Below are 24845 nucleotides of genomic sequence, written 5' to 3'. Positions count from 1 at the left end.
AATAGGACTGGTGGTGATGAAGTTATTTTTCAGATGATAATGCATCTTACCACAGAGCAAAGAGTGTTAAAGCTTTTCTTCAGGAAAGGCAAATCAGCTCAATGACATGGCCAGCAAACAGTCTGGAACTCAATCCCATTGAAAATATATGGTGGAAATTTAAAAAATTGGTCCATGACAAGGCTCCATCCTGCAAAGCTGGTCTCAATAAAGGTGGAACCAGCTTAATGGAGAATATTGTTTTTCATTAGTGAAGTCCATGCCTCAAAGAATTCAAGCTGTCATAAAAGCCCAAGGAGGAACAACAAAGTACTAATTGTGATTTTTTTTGTTGTTGTTGATGATTCCATCATTTTTCCTCAACATTGAGTGATTCCATCATCTTTTTCCTCTACTTGATCTGGGGGAAAAAATTCAATAATTATAATAATTTTACTTAACTTGCTTGAAGTATGTGCACGAAGCCAGAATGTTCAGCTATCTAACAAAAATTCTTGTGTCATATCTGTGATTTGTTTATTTGATACGAAGTAAAAAAAAAACAAAAAAAAAACTGGGTGAACATCCTCTAAGTGTGGTGATTCCATAATTTTTGCTAGGATTTGTATGTGAACCGCCAGGATTGGCAGTTAATTTGAAGGTGAAATTAGAGTCAGGTGTTTTCAATCAATGGGATGACATTCAGGTGTTAGTGAGCACACGGATCTATCAAAGTCTGATCTTCACAACACGTGTTTGTGGAAGTGTATCATGGCATGAACAAAGGAGATTTCTGACTTCTAAGCAACTAAAGGCCTCTCTCACATTGGCTAATGTTAACGTTCATGAGTCCACCATCAGGAGAACATTGAACAACAGTAGTGTGCATGACAGAGTTGAATGTTGAAAGCCACTGCTGCCTGTCTGCAGTTTGCTAAAGATCATGTGGACAAGCCAGAATGCTATTGGAAAAATGTTTTGTGGATAGATGAGACCAAAATAGAATTTCTGGTTTAAATGAGAAGTGTTATGTTTGGAGAAAGGAAAACACTGAGTTCCAGTGTAAGAACCTTATCCTATCTGTGAAACATAGTGGTGGTGGTATAATGGTTTTAGCCTCTTTTGCTGTATTTGGGACAGGATGGGACAATGAATTCTGAGATACCAGTGAAATCTAAAGGAAAATGTCAGGACATCTGTTGAATCTCAAGAGAAAGTGGGTCAAGCAGCAAGACAACAACCCTAAGCGCACAAATTATTCTATCAAAAAATGGTTACAGAAGAATAAAGTTAATGTTTTGGAATGGCCAAGTCAAAGTCCTGACCTTAATCCAATAGATATGTTGTGGAAGGACCTGATGCAAGCAGTTCATGTGAGGAAACCCCCCAACATCCCAGAGTTGACACTGTTCTGTACTGAGGAATGTGCTAAAATTCCTCCAAGCCGATGTGCAGGACTGATCAACAGTTACCCCAAACGTTTAGTTGCAGTTATTGCTACACAAGAAGCTCACACCAGATACCGAAAACAAAGGTTCACATACTTTTGCCACTCACAGATATGTAATATTGGATCATTTATCTCAATAAATAAATGACCAAGTATAATATTTCTGCTTTATTTATTTAATTGGGTTCTCTTTATCTACTTTTAGGATGTGTGAGAAAATCCGAGTATGTTTTAATTCATACTTATGCAAAAATCAAAAAAAAAATCTAAAGGGTTCACAAAGTTTCAAGCACCACCGTATATTCAGGTGCCGGACAGTTGATGTCTCCCTGTCCCTCAGTCACATTCTGATATATACTTTGCAGCAAAGGTGTGTCCTCCTAATATGATTTTTAATTTATCTTCTTCTGTTAATTTGCAGAAATTTGGTATTTTGAGAGTGATTTTTTTTCCCAGGTGTTCACTAATGCAGAGCCTCCCATCATTTAGTGAAATTTCTGCCCTGGTCAATTGTAAGTGCTGTTCTTGTGAAATGGAAGCATCTAGGAGCAAGAGCAGAGCAGCCATGTAGCAGTACACCACGCAGCCTCACAGAGAGGGGCCAGAGTGCTACAGCACAGTGTAAAAACCACCTATCCTCTGTTGCATCACTCACTACAGAGTTCCAAACTAGAACTGTGCGGCAGGAGGCTCATGAAATGGGTTTCCAAGGCCGAGCAGCTGCAGACAAGCATAATATCACTATGTGCAATGCTGAGCATCATCTGGAGAGATATATAAAGCACAGTCACTGGACTCTGGAGCAGTGGAAAAGTGTTCGCTGGAACGATGAATCACTCTTCTCTATCTGGCAGTCTGATGGCCGAATCTGGGTTTGGCGAATGCCAGGAGAATTTGCTCTGCAAATTTATAGGAGGTGAATGATCACATGCCATACCATTTGTCATGGGAGCCACTGCAGGGGTGCAGGATATCTGGGCTGCTCTCTTGTTTGAATGCAATGTGAGTTGGGGCTGCTTTGTTGGTTTTAAGTCAAAACAGTTTAAGCTGGGTGTCGAACTCTGTCAAAGGTGTGTGTTGTTTTCATGGACATGACAAGATACAGTCAAGGTTAGAGAGGTTTCTAGTAAGTGGGGGCTAGAGGTAAAATACCTATTATTTGCCTGGTATGAAAGTCAGCACTTCCACATCTGAGGTCATGGTTCTCTCCCTGTAAAGAGTGGTATACTCCCTTCAAATGAGGGGAGACCCCTATCCTCTACCTGTGGGGAGAGAAGTACCTTGGGATCATATTCACAAGTGACGGGGGAAAAAAGTTTGTGTGAGATTGTCAAATGGATCAGGTCAGCGGCAGTATAGTCATAGTCTCCGTACCGATCTGTGGTGTCAAAGCAGTAAGATCAGTTTCTGGACAAAGCTTTCTGCTTACTGGTCAATCTACATCCCTATCTTCACCTATAGTCACATACTATGGGTAATGACAAAATGAAGATGTTAGTAATTAGGCCACAAACTTGTGGCCAATGCAAATATGTGTGGCAGGGAAGTCCCACATGGCCATGGGAAAATTTGTTGCAGTCCCCCAGGTTAGCCAGAGCTTTCAAATGTAAGTGGTAGTATGTTATTCATCTGCCAGCAACACTCCATGGTATGAAAATGGAGAGATACTATTCCTTTACAATCTGTTCCTAAAATCATAGTTTCATATTTATGACATTTATTGTAATAAAGCTTTCATAATCCAAAAATAGCCACCAAACTCCACAGATGTTCAATAATCTAAGAGCTTGTGGTGTGGACAGGCGGAGGGTGTTGTCACCAGAGGGTGGTAACATTGCTTGACTGACTTGTATCATATCTCAGTACATAGGTGCCATGACATCAGCTATGCCTACTATACCAGAGTTGAACTGGTGAAGTATTACAGGGACAGATCTCACAGTTTTCCACTATTTTAATATTTTAGATTGATGATTTACAGCAAGACTAATGTGGTTTATTCTTACAAAGCAAGCAGTTTCAGGTTTTTTTTCTTCAAATCTATCATTAAACTCTCATGCTCTCTCCTTTAAAGAGAGAGAGAGAGAGAGAGAGAGAGGTTAACATATGACAAACAGAGACCAATAGGATCCATTAGAAATTCGTACAGATTTGATTCTGGGCATAAAATATTTGAGTCATGATGTTCCCGATTTGCAAACATTTAATTAACAACATATTTAGTAAACTATGTAAAGAAATATTAATCAAGAATTTATATTTCTAAACTAACACGTTTCTCACATTTCAAAAGACTATTACTAGTATTTTTATTTTGAATGGAATCATTACGTTCATTTTGACCTGAATGGACTTGTGTCACAGGCCGATGAATAAGAAATCCAAGTAGAGTATATAGCAAAGTGACACACCTGACAAATTTCAGAAAGTTTATAACAGCTTGGGGATATGATTAATCTGTGATTAACAATTTGGTCCTAGCATCAAAGTCAGAGAATTTGCTGCAATATTTTGCATTGACCATCAGTCATTGTGAAGGATCCAACCAATTGGAAGGCTTGTAATGCTGCATAGACACCACATGTTTGCATAACATTGTGTGAACTTTGTGGAGCCAAGTAGAACAGATCCTAATAACCACACTGAAGTATATACAGTAGTAGGTAGGGATGTACAATGGATTAAAAAAAAAAAAGTCTACGCGCTGTTAAAATGGCAGGTTTTTGTGATGTAAAATATTAAACCAAGATAAATAGTCAGACCCTTTTCTACCTTTAATTTATAGGTTGAAATTTCACAATAAAGTGAAAAACAGTAAGAATTATTTTGAGGAAACAGATAAAAAAAAAATTGCACAATAAGCTGTTTGCATAAGTGTGCACACCACTAAACTAATGCTTAGTTGAAGCACCTTTAGATTTTATCATGGCACTCAATCTTTTTGTGTAAGAGTTTGGCACACACCTTCCTTGCAAACGCATTTTAACGCTGTCAAATTGGCTGGACATCTTCTGTGCACAGCCCTCTTCAGGACACCCTACAGATTTTCAACTAGATCTGAACTCAGGCTGGGCCATTCCAAAACTTTGAGCTCGTTTTGGTGAAGCCATTTGTTTGTTGTTTTGGAAATGTTTCGGTTCCTTGTCATGCTGAAAAGGTTAAAAAGTGAAGTGTTCAGCATAAGCCTTAAGGATTTGCACCAAAATTGAAATGGTATTTGGAGCTATTCATTATTCTCTCCCCCCTGATTAAAGTCCAATCCAGCTATAGAAAAGCATCCTCAAAGAATGCTACCACCACCATGCTTCACCATGGGGATGGTGTTCTTTTGGTGATATGCTTCCCCCCGCACCAAACATATCTTTTGGAATTAGGATCATCAGACCATAACATGATTTGGGGTGATTGAGTTGGGCTGGGATGTTTTTTGTGAGAAAGGGCTTCCATCTAGTCCCCATACCCCATAATCAGCACTTATGCAGCTCCATTAATGTTGTCGTAGGTCTCTTGTCAGCCTCCCTGGTAAGTTACCAGAATTAACAGAAACTGTACCAAAATGGACAAGGTTCAATCAAATCATTTATTTTGAACAAACGAGTCATGTTGAACACTGAACAAAAAGTATTGATCAACTAACTGATCAGAATAGTTTGCCATCTGGTTTTATTGCAGATTCATGATACCCTTAAAAAGGGTTGAGCTCATTGCTTCAAAAACAATGTGTATCCCTGCAATATCGGACATGGTCTTAAGAAATATGTTGTACTTTTCAAGTTAAGCTAGCTGAAGCCATTCCAATTTCTTTTTTTTCCCTTCGTTTTTTTTTAACATTAAAAGGCACATTGGTATGAAAGTAGCAGAGCACACAGTGTTTGCAAGTCAACAGCAAAATGACTTTCACTGCCTTAACAAAATGTTATGAAAATGAAAAACCAGATTTAATTTAAAGGGAAGGGGGGAAAAATACCATGTAAATGCTGAGCACAGTATAATTACATCTTAAATTAACTGACAGACTGATGAACTTGAAAGATCTTCCAAACAAAGTATCATCTCTTTTTTTATATTTTGCAATGTGATCTCACTAAACAAACACTTAGCGACATTTTACATGGACTGAAATAACTATGTACAGACATGCAGATAATGCACATTTGCAGTCAGTGTGTGTGTGTAAAAAATAGTGGAGCTAGAAACAAATCACACCCCCAAGAAAAAACGGAAAAAAAAACAACCAAACAAACCTTAAAATGCTCTACATTCCCAAAGGCTCTTGAAATGAATGTGTTTTTTTGTGTCCAGTAAGGCAAACATCTAAAGGAATGATAACGAGTACATTTCCAGCATTTTAACATTTTCTTTAAATAAAGAGAGCCGCACCCTCTGCTGCCACTCTTCAACTATGGCATGAAATGAAATAAACATCTTTATTTCTTTGATATTGGTATAATTATCTAAGCAAATATAATTATTATACTTCCATTATTTCTTACCGAAGATGTCTAAAAATAGATTTGCTTCTCTCTTGTGGAAATCACATACACGGGTTAAACTGAAAACAATGTAACATATGGAATGTTGGTGGCTGCATTGTTTAGCAGGAGACAGAAAAATGTACACACTGCATTGGGCGGGGGGGAGGGGGGAAGTGTGACAAGAAGCCGTAAAGATATTCGCACATCTTGGCAGATAAACCTTCTGGTAGGAAAAATGATCAAGTCAAATAAATAGATGCATACATGATTAAAAAAAAGTATAATTTATTCTTTAAGGTCACATAAAGCTTTTTTTTTGTAACTGCCAAACAAGTTTCTGACTTGCTTTCCAACCTGCACTGCTTAGTGCTCTGACTCCTATACACACTGTGCAATAACCGGCCCAGTTACTCTGACTGAGCCATCATTTACAAATCTAGTTTGCAAATTTTTGTTGGTAGCAGCACATTACAAACAGGACATCTAGTTAATTACCTTTTTTTCATTTAAGAAAACCGAAGAGCCCCCCTTTTCACTCCATGTGTCAAAAACTTCAGTACTGAATATAAAGAAGTTCTGACTTGTTTTTTTCAAACTCACAGTGGGGGTGATGAAAACCAAAAGCCACCAGAGCCGTTTTCTCAGTCTAGGCAGACATATGGCAGAATATTCAGTTTGGTCTCATCACCATGAGAATCCAAAGATATACAGTCTGTCCAATCATACCAGTTTCCATTGGTGTCATAACATCCATTAACTCCTGGCCAGTGCTCTTGGTCTATTCTGTGAAGGTCCTCATGTGTCACCTCTCGACTTACGCCTGGCAGTTCAGCGGTCAAGCCACTCGGGACTAAAACATGAGTCTTCCTTGATTCTCGAACAGCGTTTTCCTCTTGTTTCAAATATTCGGTCATGAAAAAGTGTGCACCATGGGTCTGAGCTCCAGAGGAAGTCAGAACATTACTCTGAAGATTAAGGTAGGACTGAATGATCTCGTTTCGGGACAGCTCCTTCCAGTTCGTTTGCTGGAAAGGATTTTGAGCAGTCGTGGGTGGCCTCTGTTGGGGGGTCTCAATCCTCGCAGGTTCGAAAACTGGTGGTCCCTGGCATTCCTCCTCTTGGTGAGATTCCTTTGGAGTGAGGGGTTTGATTTGTCCTGTCACTGGGTCAAAAGTCAATCTGCGCTCTTTTAAGCGCACAGGCTTCGTCCTGTCCTCTGAGGACTGGCCTTGAAGATTTACCATGTAGTCCCTAGACCTGTACTTCTTTCTTTTTTTGTTTGCACTTTCGGACCCAGCTTTAGGAACCTCAGGTGAGAAATTGTGCCTGGACAGTTCTGAAGGCTCCTGTGCTGTACTGTTATGAAGGGATTCAGAGGTTCTCTCAATAGATCTGTTGAAGGGAACAGAGTCCTCTAGGTCTAGAGTTAGACGACCATCAGCGTGAGACATTTGATTTGGGGAGGTTAAAGGCAAGAGAGAGGGCACTTGGGCAGAATTATGAGATGGGCTCAACAGAGTCCCTTTTGATGCATAAGCTGAAGACCTCTTAGCCACTGTCTCACGAGCTACACTATGTGGACTTGATGAGAATTGAGGGCTACTGACTGGATGTTTGTCACCTCCGTCTCCTTCTGTTCTTGTTTGCTGCTGTAACACTGATGTTTTGAGTAAGGATGAAGTGCTGGGGAGTCTGGTAAGCCCTGGAGAACTCGGATGAGGCTTAACAGCATTAACAGGGATTTTGTTTTGTTTGTCATTGTCAAGATGCTCTGGGCAGTTTCTATCAGAAGGTGCATCTTCTTGTTTTTCTAGGAAAGGCTCAGGGCTGCCACTAAATCCATTTGATGGCGGGGTGGAAGAAAACGTGTGCCCGTACGTGAATGTTTTGTGTATTTTAGTGGGTGGATGTGGACCATCCCTTTGGTCCCCCCTGTGTTTTCGGTTTCTAGACTTTTCTGCTGTAGCTGAGTAAGTGTTGTGGACATCATTTCTGTTTTTAAGTTCTGGAGATTTTTTGCTGGGTGGGGGAACAGTTGGAGGTGTATCTGTTCGGCACGGATGAGAACTGCCATTGGCTGAGCCTGGGGTGCCTTGCACTCCTCGAGAAGAAGAGTCATTTTGGCTAGGTTCAATCAGTTTCTGCCAGTTTCGAAGGAGTTTCTTGGCACGTTTAGCAAGGTCTTCGTCTTTCGTTTTCTTTCTGACATCATTAATAAGCTTTCCCAAGCGAGTTTCCTGTATTTAATAAAAAAATAAACAATAAGAAAGATTGAATTAATAAAACGGACCAGTATATTTTCAGAGTGTAAATTGCACAAGTGTAACTCAACTGCTGTTACAGTGTTTACAATGATAATAAGTTAGCTATTTTTCTGCTTCTGATCACCAGTCTGAAATGATTTACAGTTTAATATTTGTTGTGAAAAAATACAAAGGTTATTGATTGTACTGTTAACCTTTTAACCCTCTTAGAAACCGGTTCAGACATTTTCAGGTTTTGAACATATTCAGCCAATGTTCCAAAACAACCACGCAGGCTTTGCGCCATTTTAACTGAACAATACACAAATTATTACATGCACAGTTACACCTTCTGTTAACATGACTGAAGCTATAAAATGTAGAGGAATGCGGTTTAAAACTTTCTCTTTATACAATGTATAGCAAGACAGTCATCCAAGCAGTTATATTCATACATAGCATACCTTTACAGTATCCATAAATTTCACACCTTTCTTCAAGGTATTTGTTTATGCCAAGTTACTTTCAGGACACTTTTATAGATAAACAAGTTTGAATAAGTTACATTCAACATAACATTTACTTACATTTACTTTGGAAACAAACTGGTTATAAATAAATGGCAATAATCAAACAGATTCAGCATTCAACAGGCAAAGTAACAAACACGGCTTCAAGGCATTTGGACCAGTCCTATTATCCAGGATTTTGTGATCGCAGAAATTAACACAAAATCAAGGAAACACCGCAATATTCACAGGAGCTTGTAATTTTTCAAAAGTACAACCGAAATGAACTTTACTGTTTAACGATACAATCCATAATGTCCGCGAGAGTGCTCATTGGCGCGTTGCATTTATGCTGCCGTCCGAATTCGCTCACTCATTTTCGTTCACTTCTTCCCCATATAGTGGACTCAAATGTCATTCTCTACATAGTGAACGAGCGATCGATTTCGGACACAGCTTATGTACTACGTGAAATACTGTATGGACTGATGACACTGTTCTATTGCTAAGAAACATTTTGAAGAACAAAACAAAACATAGAAGAGGGCTAGTGGCTGCTAACAACTCATAGAAAGTGACTGTGGGTGTGAATACCATTCATCATCGCTGTTGTTTACTTGTCAGTCATCTCCAGTACCTGAATATCTGACGATATCACCAGGCCTCCTTTTATTATTAAGGCTTTAAAAAACATCCCATTACATGGTTTGCCATTCACTCAAATATCAAAAAGTTTCACAAAGGTTAGTGAGGAATATACCAACCTCAAGAGCTTCTTTAGTGATTGGGTATTTCTCCAAATAGGTGATAACATCAAGGACTGCAACCATGTTACAGATCTGTTGAGGAGAAAAGATCAGTACGTTAAGGTTTTATCATAATGACAGGCTAGACAGACAGGTGATGAGAAACCTGAATAAATGTGCGAGATCCTATTATGTTCTGTGGCATGTATACAGTATGTGTCAGGCTCTTATGCAAAACACTAACATCTCAAAATAATGAGTATATACCAGCAAAAATCTCACCATGTTTACATTATTTATGTAGAAATAAGTGATCAAAATCCTGAAGCATTTCATGCAATACACGGCAGGAGATTCTCAATTTAATATATGAATTATATTAAATATAATAAAAATATGCACTTATTCCACGGGGGGGGGGGGGGGGGGGTGTATTTTATTTATTTCTTTTTAAAAGTGTTGTAATGATTTCTATTCAACAATCCTATTGGATAAAGAGCTTATTGACTGATGTAACTGCCATGGTTAGATATGACGGAGATGATTCAACAATGCATTGACCTGGTTAGATTCTGAATTTCTGAGGACTGAAGAGCATCCCACAGTTCATGCTTTGAAAAAAATTGACATCAAAGGCATAAAATTGTTTGATGAGGCACCATAAATTCTCAATGGGATCTAAATAAATAAATAAATAAACAAACAAACACAAACAAATAAATAAATAAATTAAAAAAAAAAAAAGCCCATGAAAATGCTGGCCATGCCGTCAGACGATTATTTCTGAAGCCCACTTTGATCAAGTTCTCTTGGCAGTATGTGATGAAGTGTCGTGCAACAATATCATCTCTTATCTTTATTCCGGAGGATTTAAAAAAAAAAAAAAAAAAATTATTTAGCCATTTTTATCAATTATTCCAGACCAAATAAATACAAAGACTTTACTCTGTATTAAAATGTCGGTGCTTTGCCCAGTGCATTTTCTTCATAGTTGGTACTATGCAGGTCTGCCTGCAAAAATCATGAGCCAATATAACAAATGCAGCAGCAATTACAGTCAGTCTGCCTAAAATACAGAATTAAATCAGAGGCAGTAGAGCCTGAATGTGGAGTTGAAATGCTTGAATAAAAAAAAAGTGTAAATTTAATTAGGGTATTATCAGGCCAGTCCCAGCCTGCAGGCCATACATCTAACACACTGCTCTAACTTTGAACCAAATGAGCAACAGATTTTCCAGCAAACCTTTGGTACGTAATACCAAATATACAAGTGCACATGGGTTTCCGTGGCATGCTAAAGCAGGCTGGATTTCAAAACCAAAAAAAAAAAAAGCTGGCAACAAATCAGGAGTCTTGTCTCTTTTCTACAAATTCATATGAAACTAATGTTAAATGTTTAATTAGTAGTCATTACAAGAGATTTTTGTTGACGCATGTATATACAAGGTAATAGGGTACCCACTTTAGAAATAAATAAATAAACAAAAAACCCCAAACAAACAGGGATACTCTGATCGATCGGCCACCAGTAGGGCTCGGCTGTAATGACATTCTATGACTCGATCGGTAGTCTCTAAATTTGGCCGATCTCACGAACCGATCGCAAAGTGGTGAAGTAAAACACATGACATTAAACTTAGCGCTGCAGTCATGTCATCAGTGTGGAATTACGAAGTAATTTCATTGTAAAATGAATATTTGTTGTGCTTATTTATTTGATTCTCAATTAAATCAACAAACATACATTACTGTAAATAATATAACTAAGGCAATATCTAAGGCACGACTTTATCTGAAAGGTTAACAGTGATGGTCAACGGAAAGCTTACATCTCACTTATATAAAGCCTGAACGATCGGGATTGGCCAATCATTTTGATAAGAAATCGGAATGAGCTGCAAAAATCCTGATCGGAGCATCCCTATAAATAAACGTGTGCTAGAAGACAGCTAATTAAACAGGTAACACTGGTATTTTTAATTTCTTGATAGTCTGAAATTTTTTTTACGTTTTCAAAAACATCAGATTCCTCCAACCCCCCTATGTATAACATATATACACACACACACACACACACACACACACACACACACACACACACACTGAATTAAACTACAGTCCTAAATTAATAATAAAAACTCACTTTCACTGCACCTTGTGGTTTCTGTTACTCGCTGCCTTTAGACATGTGTGAGGGAAATTGCTTTTACTTTGTAACAGTTTTGTTCTTTTTCTGTTCATCAGAGGATAACGCCTATGGCGGCCATGTCATGTCACTGAGATCAGTACAGAATGTTTATCTGCTTACAGAGACACAAACATGTTCTTCCGTTCAAGGTTCGTCTGTCCATCTTCCAAGACCCTAAAACAAAGCCTGTTTGAACTGCCTCAAACTGCTTCTTATCGGTACACAGAAGTGTCATGCTCTGCGTTTCATATATTATATATACATATATTATAGTAGTGGTTCAGCACAAGCGTTTGAGAGCGCTCACATTATTCTATCTTGCTTTATTCTATCCTGTATTAACCATCTTTCTGTAATAAACCTTTTTACCTTCAGAGGACAATTCTGTGAGTGTTGTCTAATTTCCACGACAATTTGGCGTTTCCTGGCTGGGCTGCGCGAGTCTTTTCAACTTTTCTGGACAACAAGCAAACCGGAGGACACTCGTTGAAAAGTTTCACCCTGAAGTCCGTGTTGACAGGCAGGTTTGCCCTTTGTTATGCAGAGCGATACATAATTATATGTATTTATACGGTGTGGTATAAAAAAAAAAAAATTAAAAACTCTCCTGGAGGACATCCTCCTCTGGCTGATACTGGCGGGGGGGGGGTATTTTAGTTATCAAACACTGCCTGACAATGAGTGGCAGTGCACTCCTAAGCGCGCGCGCGCGCACACACACACACACACACACACACACACACACACACACACACACACACACACACACACACCTTATACTCTGAATGCAAGCATTAGTTTAACTTTGTGAGATTAGGCTACATTTTGCTGACAGGACACGGGCTGAAAGGCGATGCATGGTGGCCCATTAGGAGGTACTTAATAACATTGCAATGCGTTAGCGTCGCTAACAAATAACTGGCTATCACTAACATTACATGGAGCATAACGTTAGCTGGTTTCACAGCTACAATGCAGCTGCCTCAAACAAATATACAGGACTGTCTTTCAGGTGCTTTGCAAAATTCCAGGTGTTTCCTCACTTTGTTTGAAATGAACGATAGCATCGGCTGCACACCGGAAACCGATGCTAGCTTTCCTCTCAATGAGTTGGGGTGGAGCTAAACTTGTTTAGCTAAGCTACTCTTCTGTAGTTTTTCCCATGTGCTTGTAGGCGTTCTTCTTCTTCTTCACCACTTGTGGACTGACAAACACTTGCGCGTATTTGCTGTCCCCATCAGGTCCGGAAGAATTGCAACCTTGGTACCCCCATTAGAACGGTTCCAATGCTAGTGCAGAAACACAAGTACCATCATGTTTTAAGAATGTTGGTACCAACTTGGTACCAAAGAATCGGTTCTCGTGACATCCCTAGTGCAGAGCGCATAGTGTAAGTGTATAGTACTTCATTTGGGACACAACTTTAGTATTTACACTCCAAAGCATGTCTTTGGAACAGAAGTAACGTAATGAGTAAATGTACCGCGCGCAGACCGACTAATCGATAATGAGATTCGTTGACAACGATTTTCATAATCGATTATCATCTATTTTATCGATTAGTTGTTGCAGCTCTAGTGGATACATTAGCCGAATTAGTTTTACATTATTATTTAACATTTTTAAGTATTCGATTTCAGTGTACAGTGCATCGTTAGAAATATACCATTTATACTACATAGGATCAACAATTTTTTAAAAATGACCAACAACCCTTGTTTCAACTGTTTTGATGGGTCCTTGGCTAGGTAAAATATCACGGCACCATTGTGTGAAATCCAGCAGTTTCATGTAACTGATATTGAATTTTTTAGGCACCAACTGCTCCATATTGACAGTCTATTCTACCTAAACAAACCGAGGAGGAAGCGCAAGCTACGAAACCGCCTACTCTTGGCCATTACTCGTTTGTTCATGTGTCTATCAGGGAAAACACATGCTGGACTAGCGAATAAAGTGCGTTTCATGCTTGAATTGTCATGTCTGAGCATTTGCAGCATGACTGACAAAATGTGTTTAGCATCATGATACACAATCTCTCTGTAGAAACAGAATGTGGAGATATTTTAATCATTCATGACCTAAGACAATCAAATTGCCGACCCCAATTTATCATTTTAAACATAGCCAATTTAATTTTCCAGAATCTTAACTGCCCATAAAAGACAGGCATTTCTACCATTTCAAGTTTAAGAAGCATATGGGACCGCGTAATATCAGCTGTGTGGTCAGGAACTGCTGGACCACCGAAGCTGGACAGTTAAAGATTGAAATAGCATTGCCTGATCTTTTTCCAATCTTCAACTACCCAGTTTTGGTGAATCCGTGTCCACTGTAGCCTCAAATTCCTGTTCTTGGCTGACAGAGGAACCCAATGAGATGATCTGTTGAAGCTCATCTACCTCAAGGTTCGATTTGTTGTATGTTCTGTAGGGGTGTAACAATACATAACATTCAAATTCAATATGATTTGGATACGATGGTGCCTCAACAGGGTATATTTCAAAATTGATTCTTGGATTTCCATTTTCAATGGACTAAATCAATCGACATTATACGGGCAGTGTTTGTGTGATCCAGTCCACTCTTAGCAGCATATAATGAAGCAAAAGCTGTGCATTAGAATGGAACAAAACTGAAACTTCCAGTGGTGTTACTCACAAGGTGGCATGTCTGACGCACAGAGCTTTTCAGGTTCTGTTCAGGTATTAACTAGTTGCACTGACAGAGTCGCTTTGCACTCTGTAACCCTAAATGTGTTAGAGTCCTGCCCCCTCCATTAACAAACAGTAACTTCACAAGTTCCAGTCTGATTTCTTTATCCCATACTGAATCAAGAAGGAAAGACTGCCTACATGCATTACACATGCACGCTGTATAGTTGTACGTCAGTGGCATTAGAGCTGGTGTATTGTACACATATTTGGCCAAATTGCTCCCATAAACTAGACTTTAAAGAATTGGGGGAATCTTCCAGCACCCGCTTGCTGCTAGACTGAGGATCTAGTACGCTAGCACGTGAACACATTTGCTCCTGGAAAAACACTGTGCTTAAGAGAAGCATGCTCTTTTTAAATCTGTTTAGCTCCGCCAGATTAACAGAAAGTTACTTTTTCAGAGGAGGGAGTGTGGGCTTGATCGAATCCCTCTTGGAACCTCTTGGCTGAGTTATTATACAATTATTTCTAATAAGTGTTACTACACATGAAAGCATTGATTGCTGGCAATTCAATATCAGATCATTTCAGGCAGCCCTGATGGCATGTGATTTTGGAGAAACTGTGCGCCAAGCAACAGTACAAAAAGGGCAAGGCAAAAGTTTGGTCTAACTGCTACCTATTCATTAGCTGCTTCCCCATTTTTATTTACTAAAGAGACCACAGTCCCACTTTCTTGTTTGCTAGTGGCTCACAAGAATGAGGCTTGTGAATTTACAGGTCAAAGTTCACCTAGACATAGTCAGCGAGAAGCAAAAGTATCGGCAAACGCGAGTCTTTTACTACACTTCAGGTCATCTACATTTCCGCTGTGCTGATTTAAAACTAAAACCATCACAAACTGCCCCTAATCTGGTAATAGTACCAAAAAGCAAGGTTAAATCAATGAAAACTGAAAATGTGAGACTTTTTAGTTTTCCACTTTCTGAAACTCTGGCCATGCCTAAATGCCCATGTGCAAATATACATCCAGGGCACCCAGTATTCCCAGGATAGGCTTCAGATCTACTGTGACCCTAAAGTAGAAAGTATGCTACACTTTTTACGCGTACGCTAGGAACAGCACACAGTATGCGTGACCCAAATTTCGTCATCAGCAGAGTACGCACGGACTGTACACGCACTGCCCAATTTTTCTAACCGCACATACTTTGTACGCGCAGGTAGCACATGTGCATTTAATTCTTTTGCACCATTTAGTTGTTCCACAAGTTGGCAACAGTGACCCAGAGCCATTGATTGTCAAGGTAGTTGAAGAAAAAAACGGAAGAGACAGAAGCGAGTGCAGGTTAGGAAGTACCTGTGTCTCTATAATTCTAGCCTTAAAGAGTATAAGGATTTGCATATGAGTGCTAATCGTGACGAGATTGCCAAGCATGTTTTTCATGTTGAAATTCTTCTTCGTTGTTGTCCTTCACAACAAAAGACCTGCTTTACTGCTCTGTACTGACTCTAGGCCAGGAGGGGTAGTGCAAATTGTCATAATGTGCATGTGGCAACCGCCTGCCAGGGCTCTACAGTTTAACCATTTGGGACTGCAAAGTTCTTTGTGCGACTGTGAATAAATATTTAGTTGCGTGCGAGTGACCTGTTCGGAGTTGTATAATAAAACCGGAATAAAAACTACAGGAAGTCCAAAATGCATTTACACCGCGCAACAGTTACTTTCACACTGCTTTTCATCACCTCAGTCAACCGAACAAGTGTGTAAATACTGCAAAGAAGCCATTATGATGACAAGAGTAACTCTGTAATCATCTGCTTCTCTCAACTTGCCAATCTCACAAACTGCCATCTTTTATTGATCCTGCAAAATGACCTGAACCTGCGACTGTGACCTGCTCATGTATACACAGCAGCGTTGGGCACAAATAAATTAATAATAATGCCAACGCTTCAAGGCTGGGTTTAATACAAACTTCTTTATTAAAGAATTCCTCATCAATCATAATCCAGAGTAGCAACTGTTCAGTCTGTAAACATACAGTACACTGCTGCTCTCCTTCACTCTCTTCACCAACTCTAATAGACAGCGCATTCACTTCATTTAAGCTCACAGTTGCCAGATATGACTAGAAAAATCAACTTCAGCTTCCATGTTTTTGATTTAATCCCCAAAATAACTCAATAATATCAGCAAACATGGCAATACTGTACTGGGGGAACCGATCTAAAACTGAAACAAAAATTAATAAAGACAGACAATGTGCTTAGTTATAAATAATTCATTTAATATAAAAAAATAGATTTTTATAATAAATTCATAAAATATCAATAAAATGAGAAATTAAATAGTTTAATTACCATGGGTTAAATTTAATATCAATTTGAAATTAAGCTTAGTAGACTTAGAAGCCTATTAGCCTTCTTTTTCCTAACATGGATAATTTTTGTGTTAGTCTACTTTAATTAGGACTCTATTGTTTAACCCTCTTGCCCCTAAATTCCCACAGTGTTATGTCCCATAACCCTAGATTCCCCAGAGAAACAGCACGCCAACCCTGAGTTCCTGGGCCAAAATCAACATTTTAATTTTAACATTTTTAGGCCTTGAAACAACTTATAATAATGTATTTGTGTAATATTACTTTGAAAATGAAGCAGCTCAGTGTTTTTACTAAACTTAGAGCACAATTCTTAACTAGAGAAATTACGAAAAAATGCTCGCTAAAATCCTTCTACTCATTTAGAAGAACCATACGAGCATCACCGTGGTCAATGCCTTTGAATAAATTCAAGTAAATAATAAATAAATAAATGCATTTTAGCGCCAAAAGTCAAGTTTCTGGTGATAATCAGACCAGCAGGTAGTGTTTTCACGAATGCACAGAAATGGTCCCGTTATGACTCCAGACCCCTGCAGTGTCAGTCGCACTGGTTGATGCTGAAGATGAAGACGGATCAGGGTCTGAATCAGGCGAGATTGCGTCACTATCAGTTTCGGTTTCAACATCGCCTGAACTTTCACTGCTGTCCCTATCTAGAATCCTCGCTCTCGCCTGTGTAACTGTGTATGTTTTCTTTTTTTTCCACTGTTTTAGATGTGCCTGTGTTCACTGTAGGTGTAACTTTAGCTGGAACAGGATTAGCTTTTCGCTTTGGCATTTTTGGTTCACTTCTACTAGTACACCAATATTCATGCTTGGATCAGCTTCATCGTAATGCCGGCGTAATAACGTAATCACGTCATGACGTCATCAACCTTCCAGGTCAAAAAATAATAATTAAATAAGTAAGGAATCATAGCAGAGTAATGCCGGTACACCGGCCTTACGGGGATAACGTTTACACTGTAAATCCTCTATATCGGCCTTACGGGGATTTGGCATAGACAACCAAGCCGGTATATCGTCCTTACGGGAATAGATCAAAGACGGGCAAGCCGGTTTTTCGGCCATATGGGGTAAGAGGGTTAAGATATTTAAAAATAAATATTTTATGCTTGTTTATTGATCAATTAACCAACAGTATTTCTCACTGCTATTATTTTAATTCAATTAACAGTGACCATGAGCTTACATTTAACTGTTTATGACTGACCTCCTGCTTAAAGCTTAAACAAAAAAAAAGATTGGTACCTGGATCGGTTTCGATCGATCAAGATGACAAGAAATCGGTATCAGCTGTAAAAATCCTGATCGGAGCATCAGTAATGAACACCATTAAACTAAAGCGCTTTGCATCTATATACACAATATATGGAGAGTAGTTCGAGAACTGACTCCAGCCCAGAACATGACAGTGGGAAATGTCTAATAGTGTAGCTTTAAATATATTTAAGAGGAGCAGACTTCAAACACTGAACAACTGATGTTTATTGTATTCGTTTACAAGGTGGAACAAGTTAACAGTTGTTGTTTTTTTGCATACAGTCTGTAAAATTAACTGAAAATACTAAAAATCTAGTTTATTAGAAAGTAAATTAATTTGTAATGGCTCACACTATGTTCCTAAATTCTGTCATAATTGACCAGCTCTTTTAAACCTACTTGTGTGTTATATTGTGGCACATTAACATTACCATCTCTTTTATTAAAATAAATAAATAAATAAATAAATAAAAGACTAAACTTCAATCATGCTGCTAAATTTTTGATTGTGCGCCTAAATTTTTGTAACGAGGAGCACAAGTGCTCCATAGAACCCTGACTGTGTACGCGTACATGTCAAATGGAGTATACTTCGAAAGGCTGTGTATATGGCTGTGCGCATACACGTGAAAAAACAAAGTATACCTGAGCCTTAACCAGGATAAATCGGTTACCGAAGATGAATGAACTAAATTTTCTGCACCCTAGTGAAAATATGAAAGTAGACACCTACACCTGCAGACAACACCTACACGTGTTCACAGATACAGACACACAAGTATGAACCAGACCTAACTGACAACACAACAGTGCTGACCTTTGTATCAGATTATTGCTTTTCTTCTACAATGCCACTGACTTCATGTGAAAGTAGGGCATAATCAAACAGTGATTACAGTATTTGAATACTGGTGCCTTAAGCAATTAACTATTTGACTACCCCTAATCAGGAACAGTAAAAATGCTGGCAGATGGCCATGAGTTTTCTTGACTTGTTACTAGCACATTTTTTTAAAAACATGTAAACCTGTTTGCAGAGGTAGTGTTTAACATATCATAAACACCCACAGCATGTCAGACCATACAGAGTAAGCTTCTAAATCATAGACTTCAGTCACTGAAGGACATGCGGTTCAAATGTGTAGTTAAACCACATCTACTTTACAGGCTGTTCATACATTAAGTACACTCAGCCCAGAGTTAGTCAAACTATTATAACAGCTAGCTAGCTTTACTTACACTGTATGGTCAAAAATATCTGGACACCTGACCATCACACTAGTTCCAGTCCACTAATTTGATTGGTTCAAGCAGTGTTCCGGGAGTGCCTATGTTTCTTATAATCACACTGGGATGTTTCAAGGTGTGGATCACTCCACTCATCTAATTTTACCAGAAGAACATTTAACGGGAACGTATAAATCAATGTGAGCTAGCCGCCATGCTACAAAGTGAGTGTGGTTTCTTCGGATCTAGTTCCGCTAGTGGAGCAAAAATTAACAGAACGCTTGGCCATATTGTGTCTGAAATGTCAGTTACTCTATATTAATTTCTTGTTTATAAAAGTGTTGTATAAAAGCAATGAGAAAGTCAGTATAACTGCACTCTTGCTCATAAGACAATGAGGAAATCTGCTCCACACACCACTTGGCTTGTGCAATATGACAATATTATCGTCCCTACATGATATTTCATTGCCACAAAATCAAGTGATGTTAATTAGCGACTATATTATATTACCAGACCCACCAGCCGTTATGCATTTTGCACGTGATCTCTGCAAAAAACCCTGGCGTGCATTGGAACGAGTTGTCACTAAAAAAAAATCCCCCCACCCCCCTCCATCTCATGCATTCTCACTCTCTGTCGAGGTACATGAACATAAAAACCTAAATCAACGTTAGACAAGTATATACTGTATAGTATACACAAAAGATTTTTGATGAAAAATGGTCAAAACAACTGAGTTTTCACTCGTTTTGTGTAGCGCCCTTGCTTTTTATCAAAGTAAATGTTGAATATTTTAAGTTCATTCATAAGAAATGAAATCCATCAATATACGTTAACATTAAACAAGTAGGCCTGCATAGTTAACATGGGCTTATTATATTTATTAGGGAACCCAGTCAAGCTTAAATAGGCCTGTAACAATGTGTCAGATCGAACACTTTACAAAAATTGGTAATGGTGATAATTAGAAAGTGATTAAATACTATGGGTTTGTTTATTTGACTGGCGCTCTCCTGCACAACACTGAGCAGTATCAACAGAGAAAATGTCAGTCATGTGAACTTTAAACAATCGATTTGTAAAAGGAATACATAAAAATGTGATTTTATGTTGCTGGTTTTGTTTTTGTTTTTTTATTCCCGACTGCATAGCTGATGATATGCGGGGTTTGTCTCAAGGTTGTGAGGCAATTCCCCACCTCCAACCAGTAAAAGCCAAAGAAAACTCCATTTGAATTTCTTATTTGTCAAATAGGTCTCAACTACAAGTTTTTTTTCTGGTTTACTGAGTTATGTCAAAACAACATGGCTGGGCAAAGCATCAGAAATAAACAAAGTAGCACTTCTTAACTCTAAATGAGTTGCACCATATACACAAGTACTTGCTTCAGATCAATCAACATACAGACATATTAGCTGGTTAAAGCTAGAACACCTACACAGATCACTGTTCCAGGAGATAAACATACATAACTTCCATTATAGTTAGCTGGCTAGCTTGTTGCTAACAAAAGATGAACGTGGAGGCGTACATGTTTTCTCCCTTCGGAAGTTGAACGTGCCGAGGAGAAAAATGACATTACAACCTGCAAATGCTTTGAAGGCAATTACACCATCCTCTACTTCCTTTAAAACTGAATGGTGGAATTTCTCATCTTCCTGTCTTTTTTAGGCTAAAGGCTGCAGAGTTAAATGTTGGTGATTTTTTTTTTTTTTTTTTGCAAGAAGAGCTCACATTGTCTCATGAGATAGGGCGGTGTTACGTGGTGAAACATGCCGTAGGATGACAGAAAAAAAACGTCTATTGATAGATATTTTCCGATATTGTCTATATCACCAATGCCGCAAAAGCCACTGCTGGGTCGCTAAGGTTGAAGTGAAGTGTTGTGCTATAACAAAAACAAGCATGGAGGAGTGTGACCGAGCGAAACACCCCGCAAGACTCTGACACAGAACAGGCACCAGCCCAGGTAAAAGATGAGAAACTTGTACCCAAGAAGGGAGGGACATCTGACGTATGGACGTGGTTTGGGTAGAACAAATCAGACAGTGATCTCAAAATGGTCATTTGTAAGATATGCCACAGACTAGTCATTAAGGTATGCCATTTTGTATAGATCATTTTTTCATCAATTTTTAGAGAAAACAATGTATATCGTTAAAAATATGACGTTATCAATTTTGTGATACAAGATTGTGTCCGTATCGACCAGCCCTATCTTGAGCTCTCATTCATCTGCATCAAAATATATAAGCAAATAAATTTCATCCATAGCAATGAAAGATGAAATCCATCTGCCAACTGTACGATGCCATTCGGCTAAAAATATGACGAGACAGTGGGGCAACAAGACAGTGAATAACTGGTATTTTTTTTTATTGTTTCCCAATTTGATGTAAAATGAGTATTGTAGCATACAACTTTGTTATGCAGCTACAGGTTGCATAACCACAGCAATTTGTAGATTCAGATGTGTGTATGCGTAGATTTATGATTGTAGTTTGTGATTTCATTGGGTTTCTATAGAATTTACATGATTTCTACAGAGTTTACAGCTGGAAGATTTTTTAAACATACCTCTAATGCCTTCACAGCTGGTGAGGACTTCATTTTTTATATATATTTTTTAAATGTATCGGAATGAGGATTTGATATGAAACACTCAGTGTGAACAGGACTGCAGTCACTAGTTCAGGGCCTCAGCAGCTAGGTTGCCTGCTGCCCCGATGTGTGACAAGAAACATTTCTGTTTACACACATTCCCAGGTCAAATATGAAAAATGCCCACTTGATCGATATTGTGCAACCATATACAGTAATGCCATGCAGTCTCCACAGCATCAGAAAAGCAACAAAGTGGTTTATCAGTTGCACTTATATGCTACATGGAGATAGTTTGCACAAATTGAATATGCTTTAGAAATAACATTTATTACTATTATTATTATTATTAATAATAATAATAATAATAATAATATCATGGTGGCACAGAAGGCAGCGTTGCCGTCTCACAGCTTCAGGGTCTCCTGAAGTTTGATCCCGAGATACCCTTGTTGTCAGAGTGGAGTTTCACGTTCTCTCCGTGTCCATGTGGGTTTCCTCCAGATTCTCTGCTTTGCCCACACTTCCCAAAATCAAGCTGGTCTAGACTATGTCTGTCCATTTACAAAAATATTATATATATATATATATATATATATATATATATATATATATATACATATATATATATATACATACATATATATATATATATATATATATATATATATATATATATATATATATACACTTGCAGTTAATTCGAGTGTCAATTGTGACAGACTAGTATTTACCAACAGTAAACAAGGTGAATACAGCGCTGGGATGAGGATGAGGAACACTGCATGTATTTCCCTGTAGTCACTTCAGTATTGTCCTACATGGCAGAACAGCTGGGTGTAATGCAGGACAGCTAATTAGTGCATAATATTGCTATTAATTACTTACATATACAGCACAATCCGACAGGACTTCATGTTAGAGTTCTTCGACACTGAATGTCAGTTATTAAAGAAATAAAAAGTTTGTATAAATAATGTTTACCCCAGATTCACTTAGCGAATTAGCTTCAACTTGTTAGCTACATGTGTTGGGGAGCAGCACGACTAGCTGGCATTAATGGCCTTCTGAACGTCTAGTTATCCCGAGTAATGATTATCAACAAGGTGTTTTCATTATTCTAAATTTACGTGAGCTGAGTTAATGAATGTCAAGGTTTATTTTGCTTTTACAACTCGACTAATTTTTACTTTACTTGAGCAGCTAAGTGGTGACCTGCACCCTTGCTGTAGCTCTGTTTGAGAGGCTGCAGTTAGCTGAGTGCTAGCTAACGTTAATTATTGTCCAACTTGTGTGTATGAAGAACATGAATGTTTTATTTACCAAAAAAAAAAAACAATGTGAGCAACTAGTTATTCGGTCGGAACAAATGTACTGTATGAAAGACTGGGTTAATAAAAGCACTTGTGGCAGGCTGGCTAACGATGCGAACAACTTTAAACGCTTCGTCGCTAAACTTCGGCTAACAGTTAGCCGGCTGCTTCAGCAGCTTAACCGGCCATCTTATTTTACAATAAACCAAGCAGTTATTGACACCGAGGTCTTGTTCGACGAGTTGAGGTCATTTGTTTTACATGTATTTTAGGAAAATAAAACAATTAACAAGTTAACGTTTCAAAAAGGCACAACGACAAGGTGCCGCTAGTTAGCTAACAAGCTACTCACATTGCTCTGGCTGTCGATGGCCTGCAGCAGCCGCTCTCTCATCTGCTGCGGGGTTGCGGAGGCCGTTGTCATTGCCTGGTCGGTGCGAAGCGGCCGACGGGGGAAAATCCTCCGAGTTTAAGGGTATGTACACTGCAGAAACTACAGCTCGTTCTGGATTTTCGAGACGTATCCTATCCGCATGTTTCTTATATGATTGTTAGCTTACGAACTCCTAAATCATTTCAGCCGAATAATGAGGATTCGCCAGTTGTCGTTTCTTTTCGCTTCATAGCGGTGAGTGCCTCCCCGATCTCATGAAGTGAATTGGATCAAAACGTTTCCTCAATGCATTATGGGAAATTGGAGCTCTGAAAACGCTATTACGTCAGCGCGCGCGCATAGCTCCCTCCTCAACGTAACACTACGTTCAAGTGGCTGCGTTCCAAATGTCATAATGTGTAGTGTACATTTTACTTGCGCACCCACCAGTTCACACTACATAGTAGTGTACATCGCAGCAGAACATTATGTTCACTAGTGATGGTACACACCCTGAATATACACTATACATAATATGTTCAAATACCTACCTGTCAGGTTTTTGTTGTTTATGATGGCTTGTTATGTTTTTTTATTATGTTTGTTATATTTATCAGATATATGCGTATTATTTGTATAACTTTTAGTTTAATCTACCTGCCTTTATAACATTCGTACCAATAAAGCACTGCTGAACTGAACTGAACTGAACTGGTAACTGATTCGTTTGAACTGTTCAAGCAAAACGAATCATTTGCTTTCCCCGGGTTTAGAAACTTTGATTCAGTTCAGTGCAAACGATTAATTCAGAAATTGATTCAAACTATTAATATTAGAATGGTAAACGCATAACAATAACTAATTAATAACCTTTGCTCATGCCATTCATCAACCACTGGTGAGCTTTCGTCCCCAAATTGACGCCATTTTCATTGAGGTTTCTGACCTAGGGTTAGGGTTTTAAAAAAAAATGCTTGGTGCCATGTCTGTAAAAATAAAAATAGAATTAATTGCAAATATCACAGATAATATTACAAAAAAAAAGTAAGTTCACATTGCGGCAATGTCATGGTGCAGGAAGACTAGTGTGCAATTACCAAAACTGTGGCAAACATCACCTTTTACTTTATTGAATGCTGTTCACATATTCATATGTCACATATGTAACACTTAACATTAAACTGATTAAATGATACAATAATGCTTTGAGATTTGAGTAACTTATTCTTCCTATGAGTTATCAATTTACACTTATTAAAGGTAATATGTAGCCTGTATGATAGGACTACATGCTGTTTATGAAAGGGCATTTTATTTATATGCAGGAATAAGAAATGTAATATCAAGTTATTGTATTGAAAGTAGAATTAAATTTAAGTTTGCATTAGTTACAAGAAAACATATAACCTTTGCTGTGTGAATCTTTCAATT

The 24845-nt window shown here is 38.4% G+C and overlaps 1 protein-coding gene across 1 annotated transcript; it reads right to left on the bottom strand.

Moving 5' to 3' along the window:
• Nucleotides 1–6173: 6173 nt before the first annotated feature.
• Nucleotides 6174–23744, bottom strand: crsp7 (cofactor required for Sp1 transcriptional activation, subunit 7). The gene is made up of 3 exons (XM_053650984.1): nt 23394–23744; nt 9421–9495; nt 6174–8141 (listed from the first exon to the last, which is right to left on the bottom strand). The coding sequence occupies exons 1-3, from the start codon at nt 23463–23465 to the stop codon at nt 6546–6548; spliced, it is 1743 nt and encodes a 580-aa protein (XP_053506959.1). The 5' UTR covers nt 23466–23744; the 3' UTR covers nt 6174–6545.
• Nucleotides 23745–24845: the final 1101 nt, after the last annotated feature.

The sequence above is a fragment of the Ictalurus furcatus genome, chromosome 20, assembly GCF_023375685.1.
Source record: "Ictalurus furcatus strain D&B chromosome 20, Billie_1.0, whole genome shotgun sequence".
NCBI classification, from domain to species: Eukaryota; Metazoa; Chordata; class Actinopteri; order Siluriformes; family Ictaluridae; genus Ictalurus; species Ictalurus furcatus.
This window is presented reverse-complemented; position numbering and strand designations above follow the sequence as displayed.

Excerpts from the sequence above, each read along its gene's own strand:
- crsp7 (XM_053650984.1), bottom strand. The coding sequence starts at position 23,465 with ATGACAACGGCCTCCGCAACCCCGCAGCAGATGAGAGAGCGGCTGCTG. Across the intron at positions 9,496-23,393 it reads CCATCGACAGCCAGAGCAAT|ATCTGTAACATGGTTGCAGT; the intron begins GTGAGTAGCTTG and ends TCTCCTCAACAG. Across the intron at positions 8,142-9,420 it reads TCACTAAAGAAGCTCTTGAG|GAAACTCGCTTGGGAAAGCT; the intron begins GTTGGTATATTC and ends TATTAAATACAG.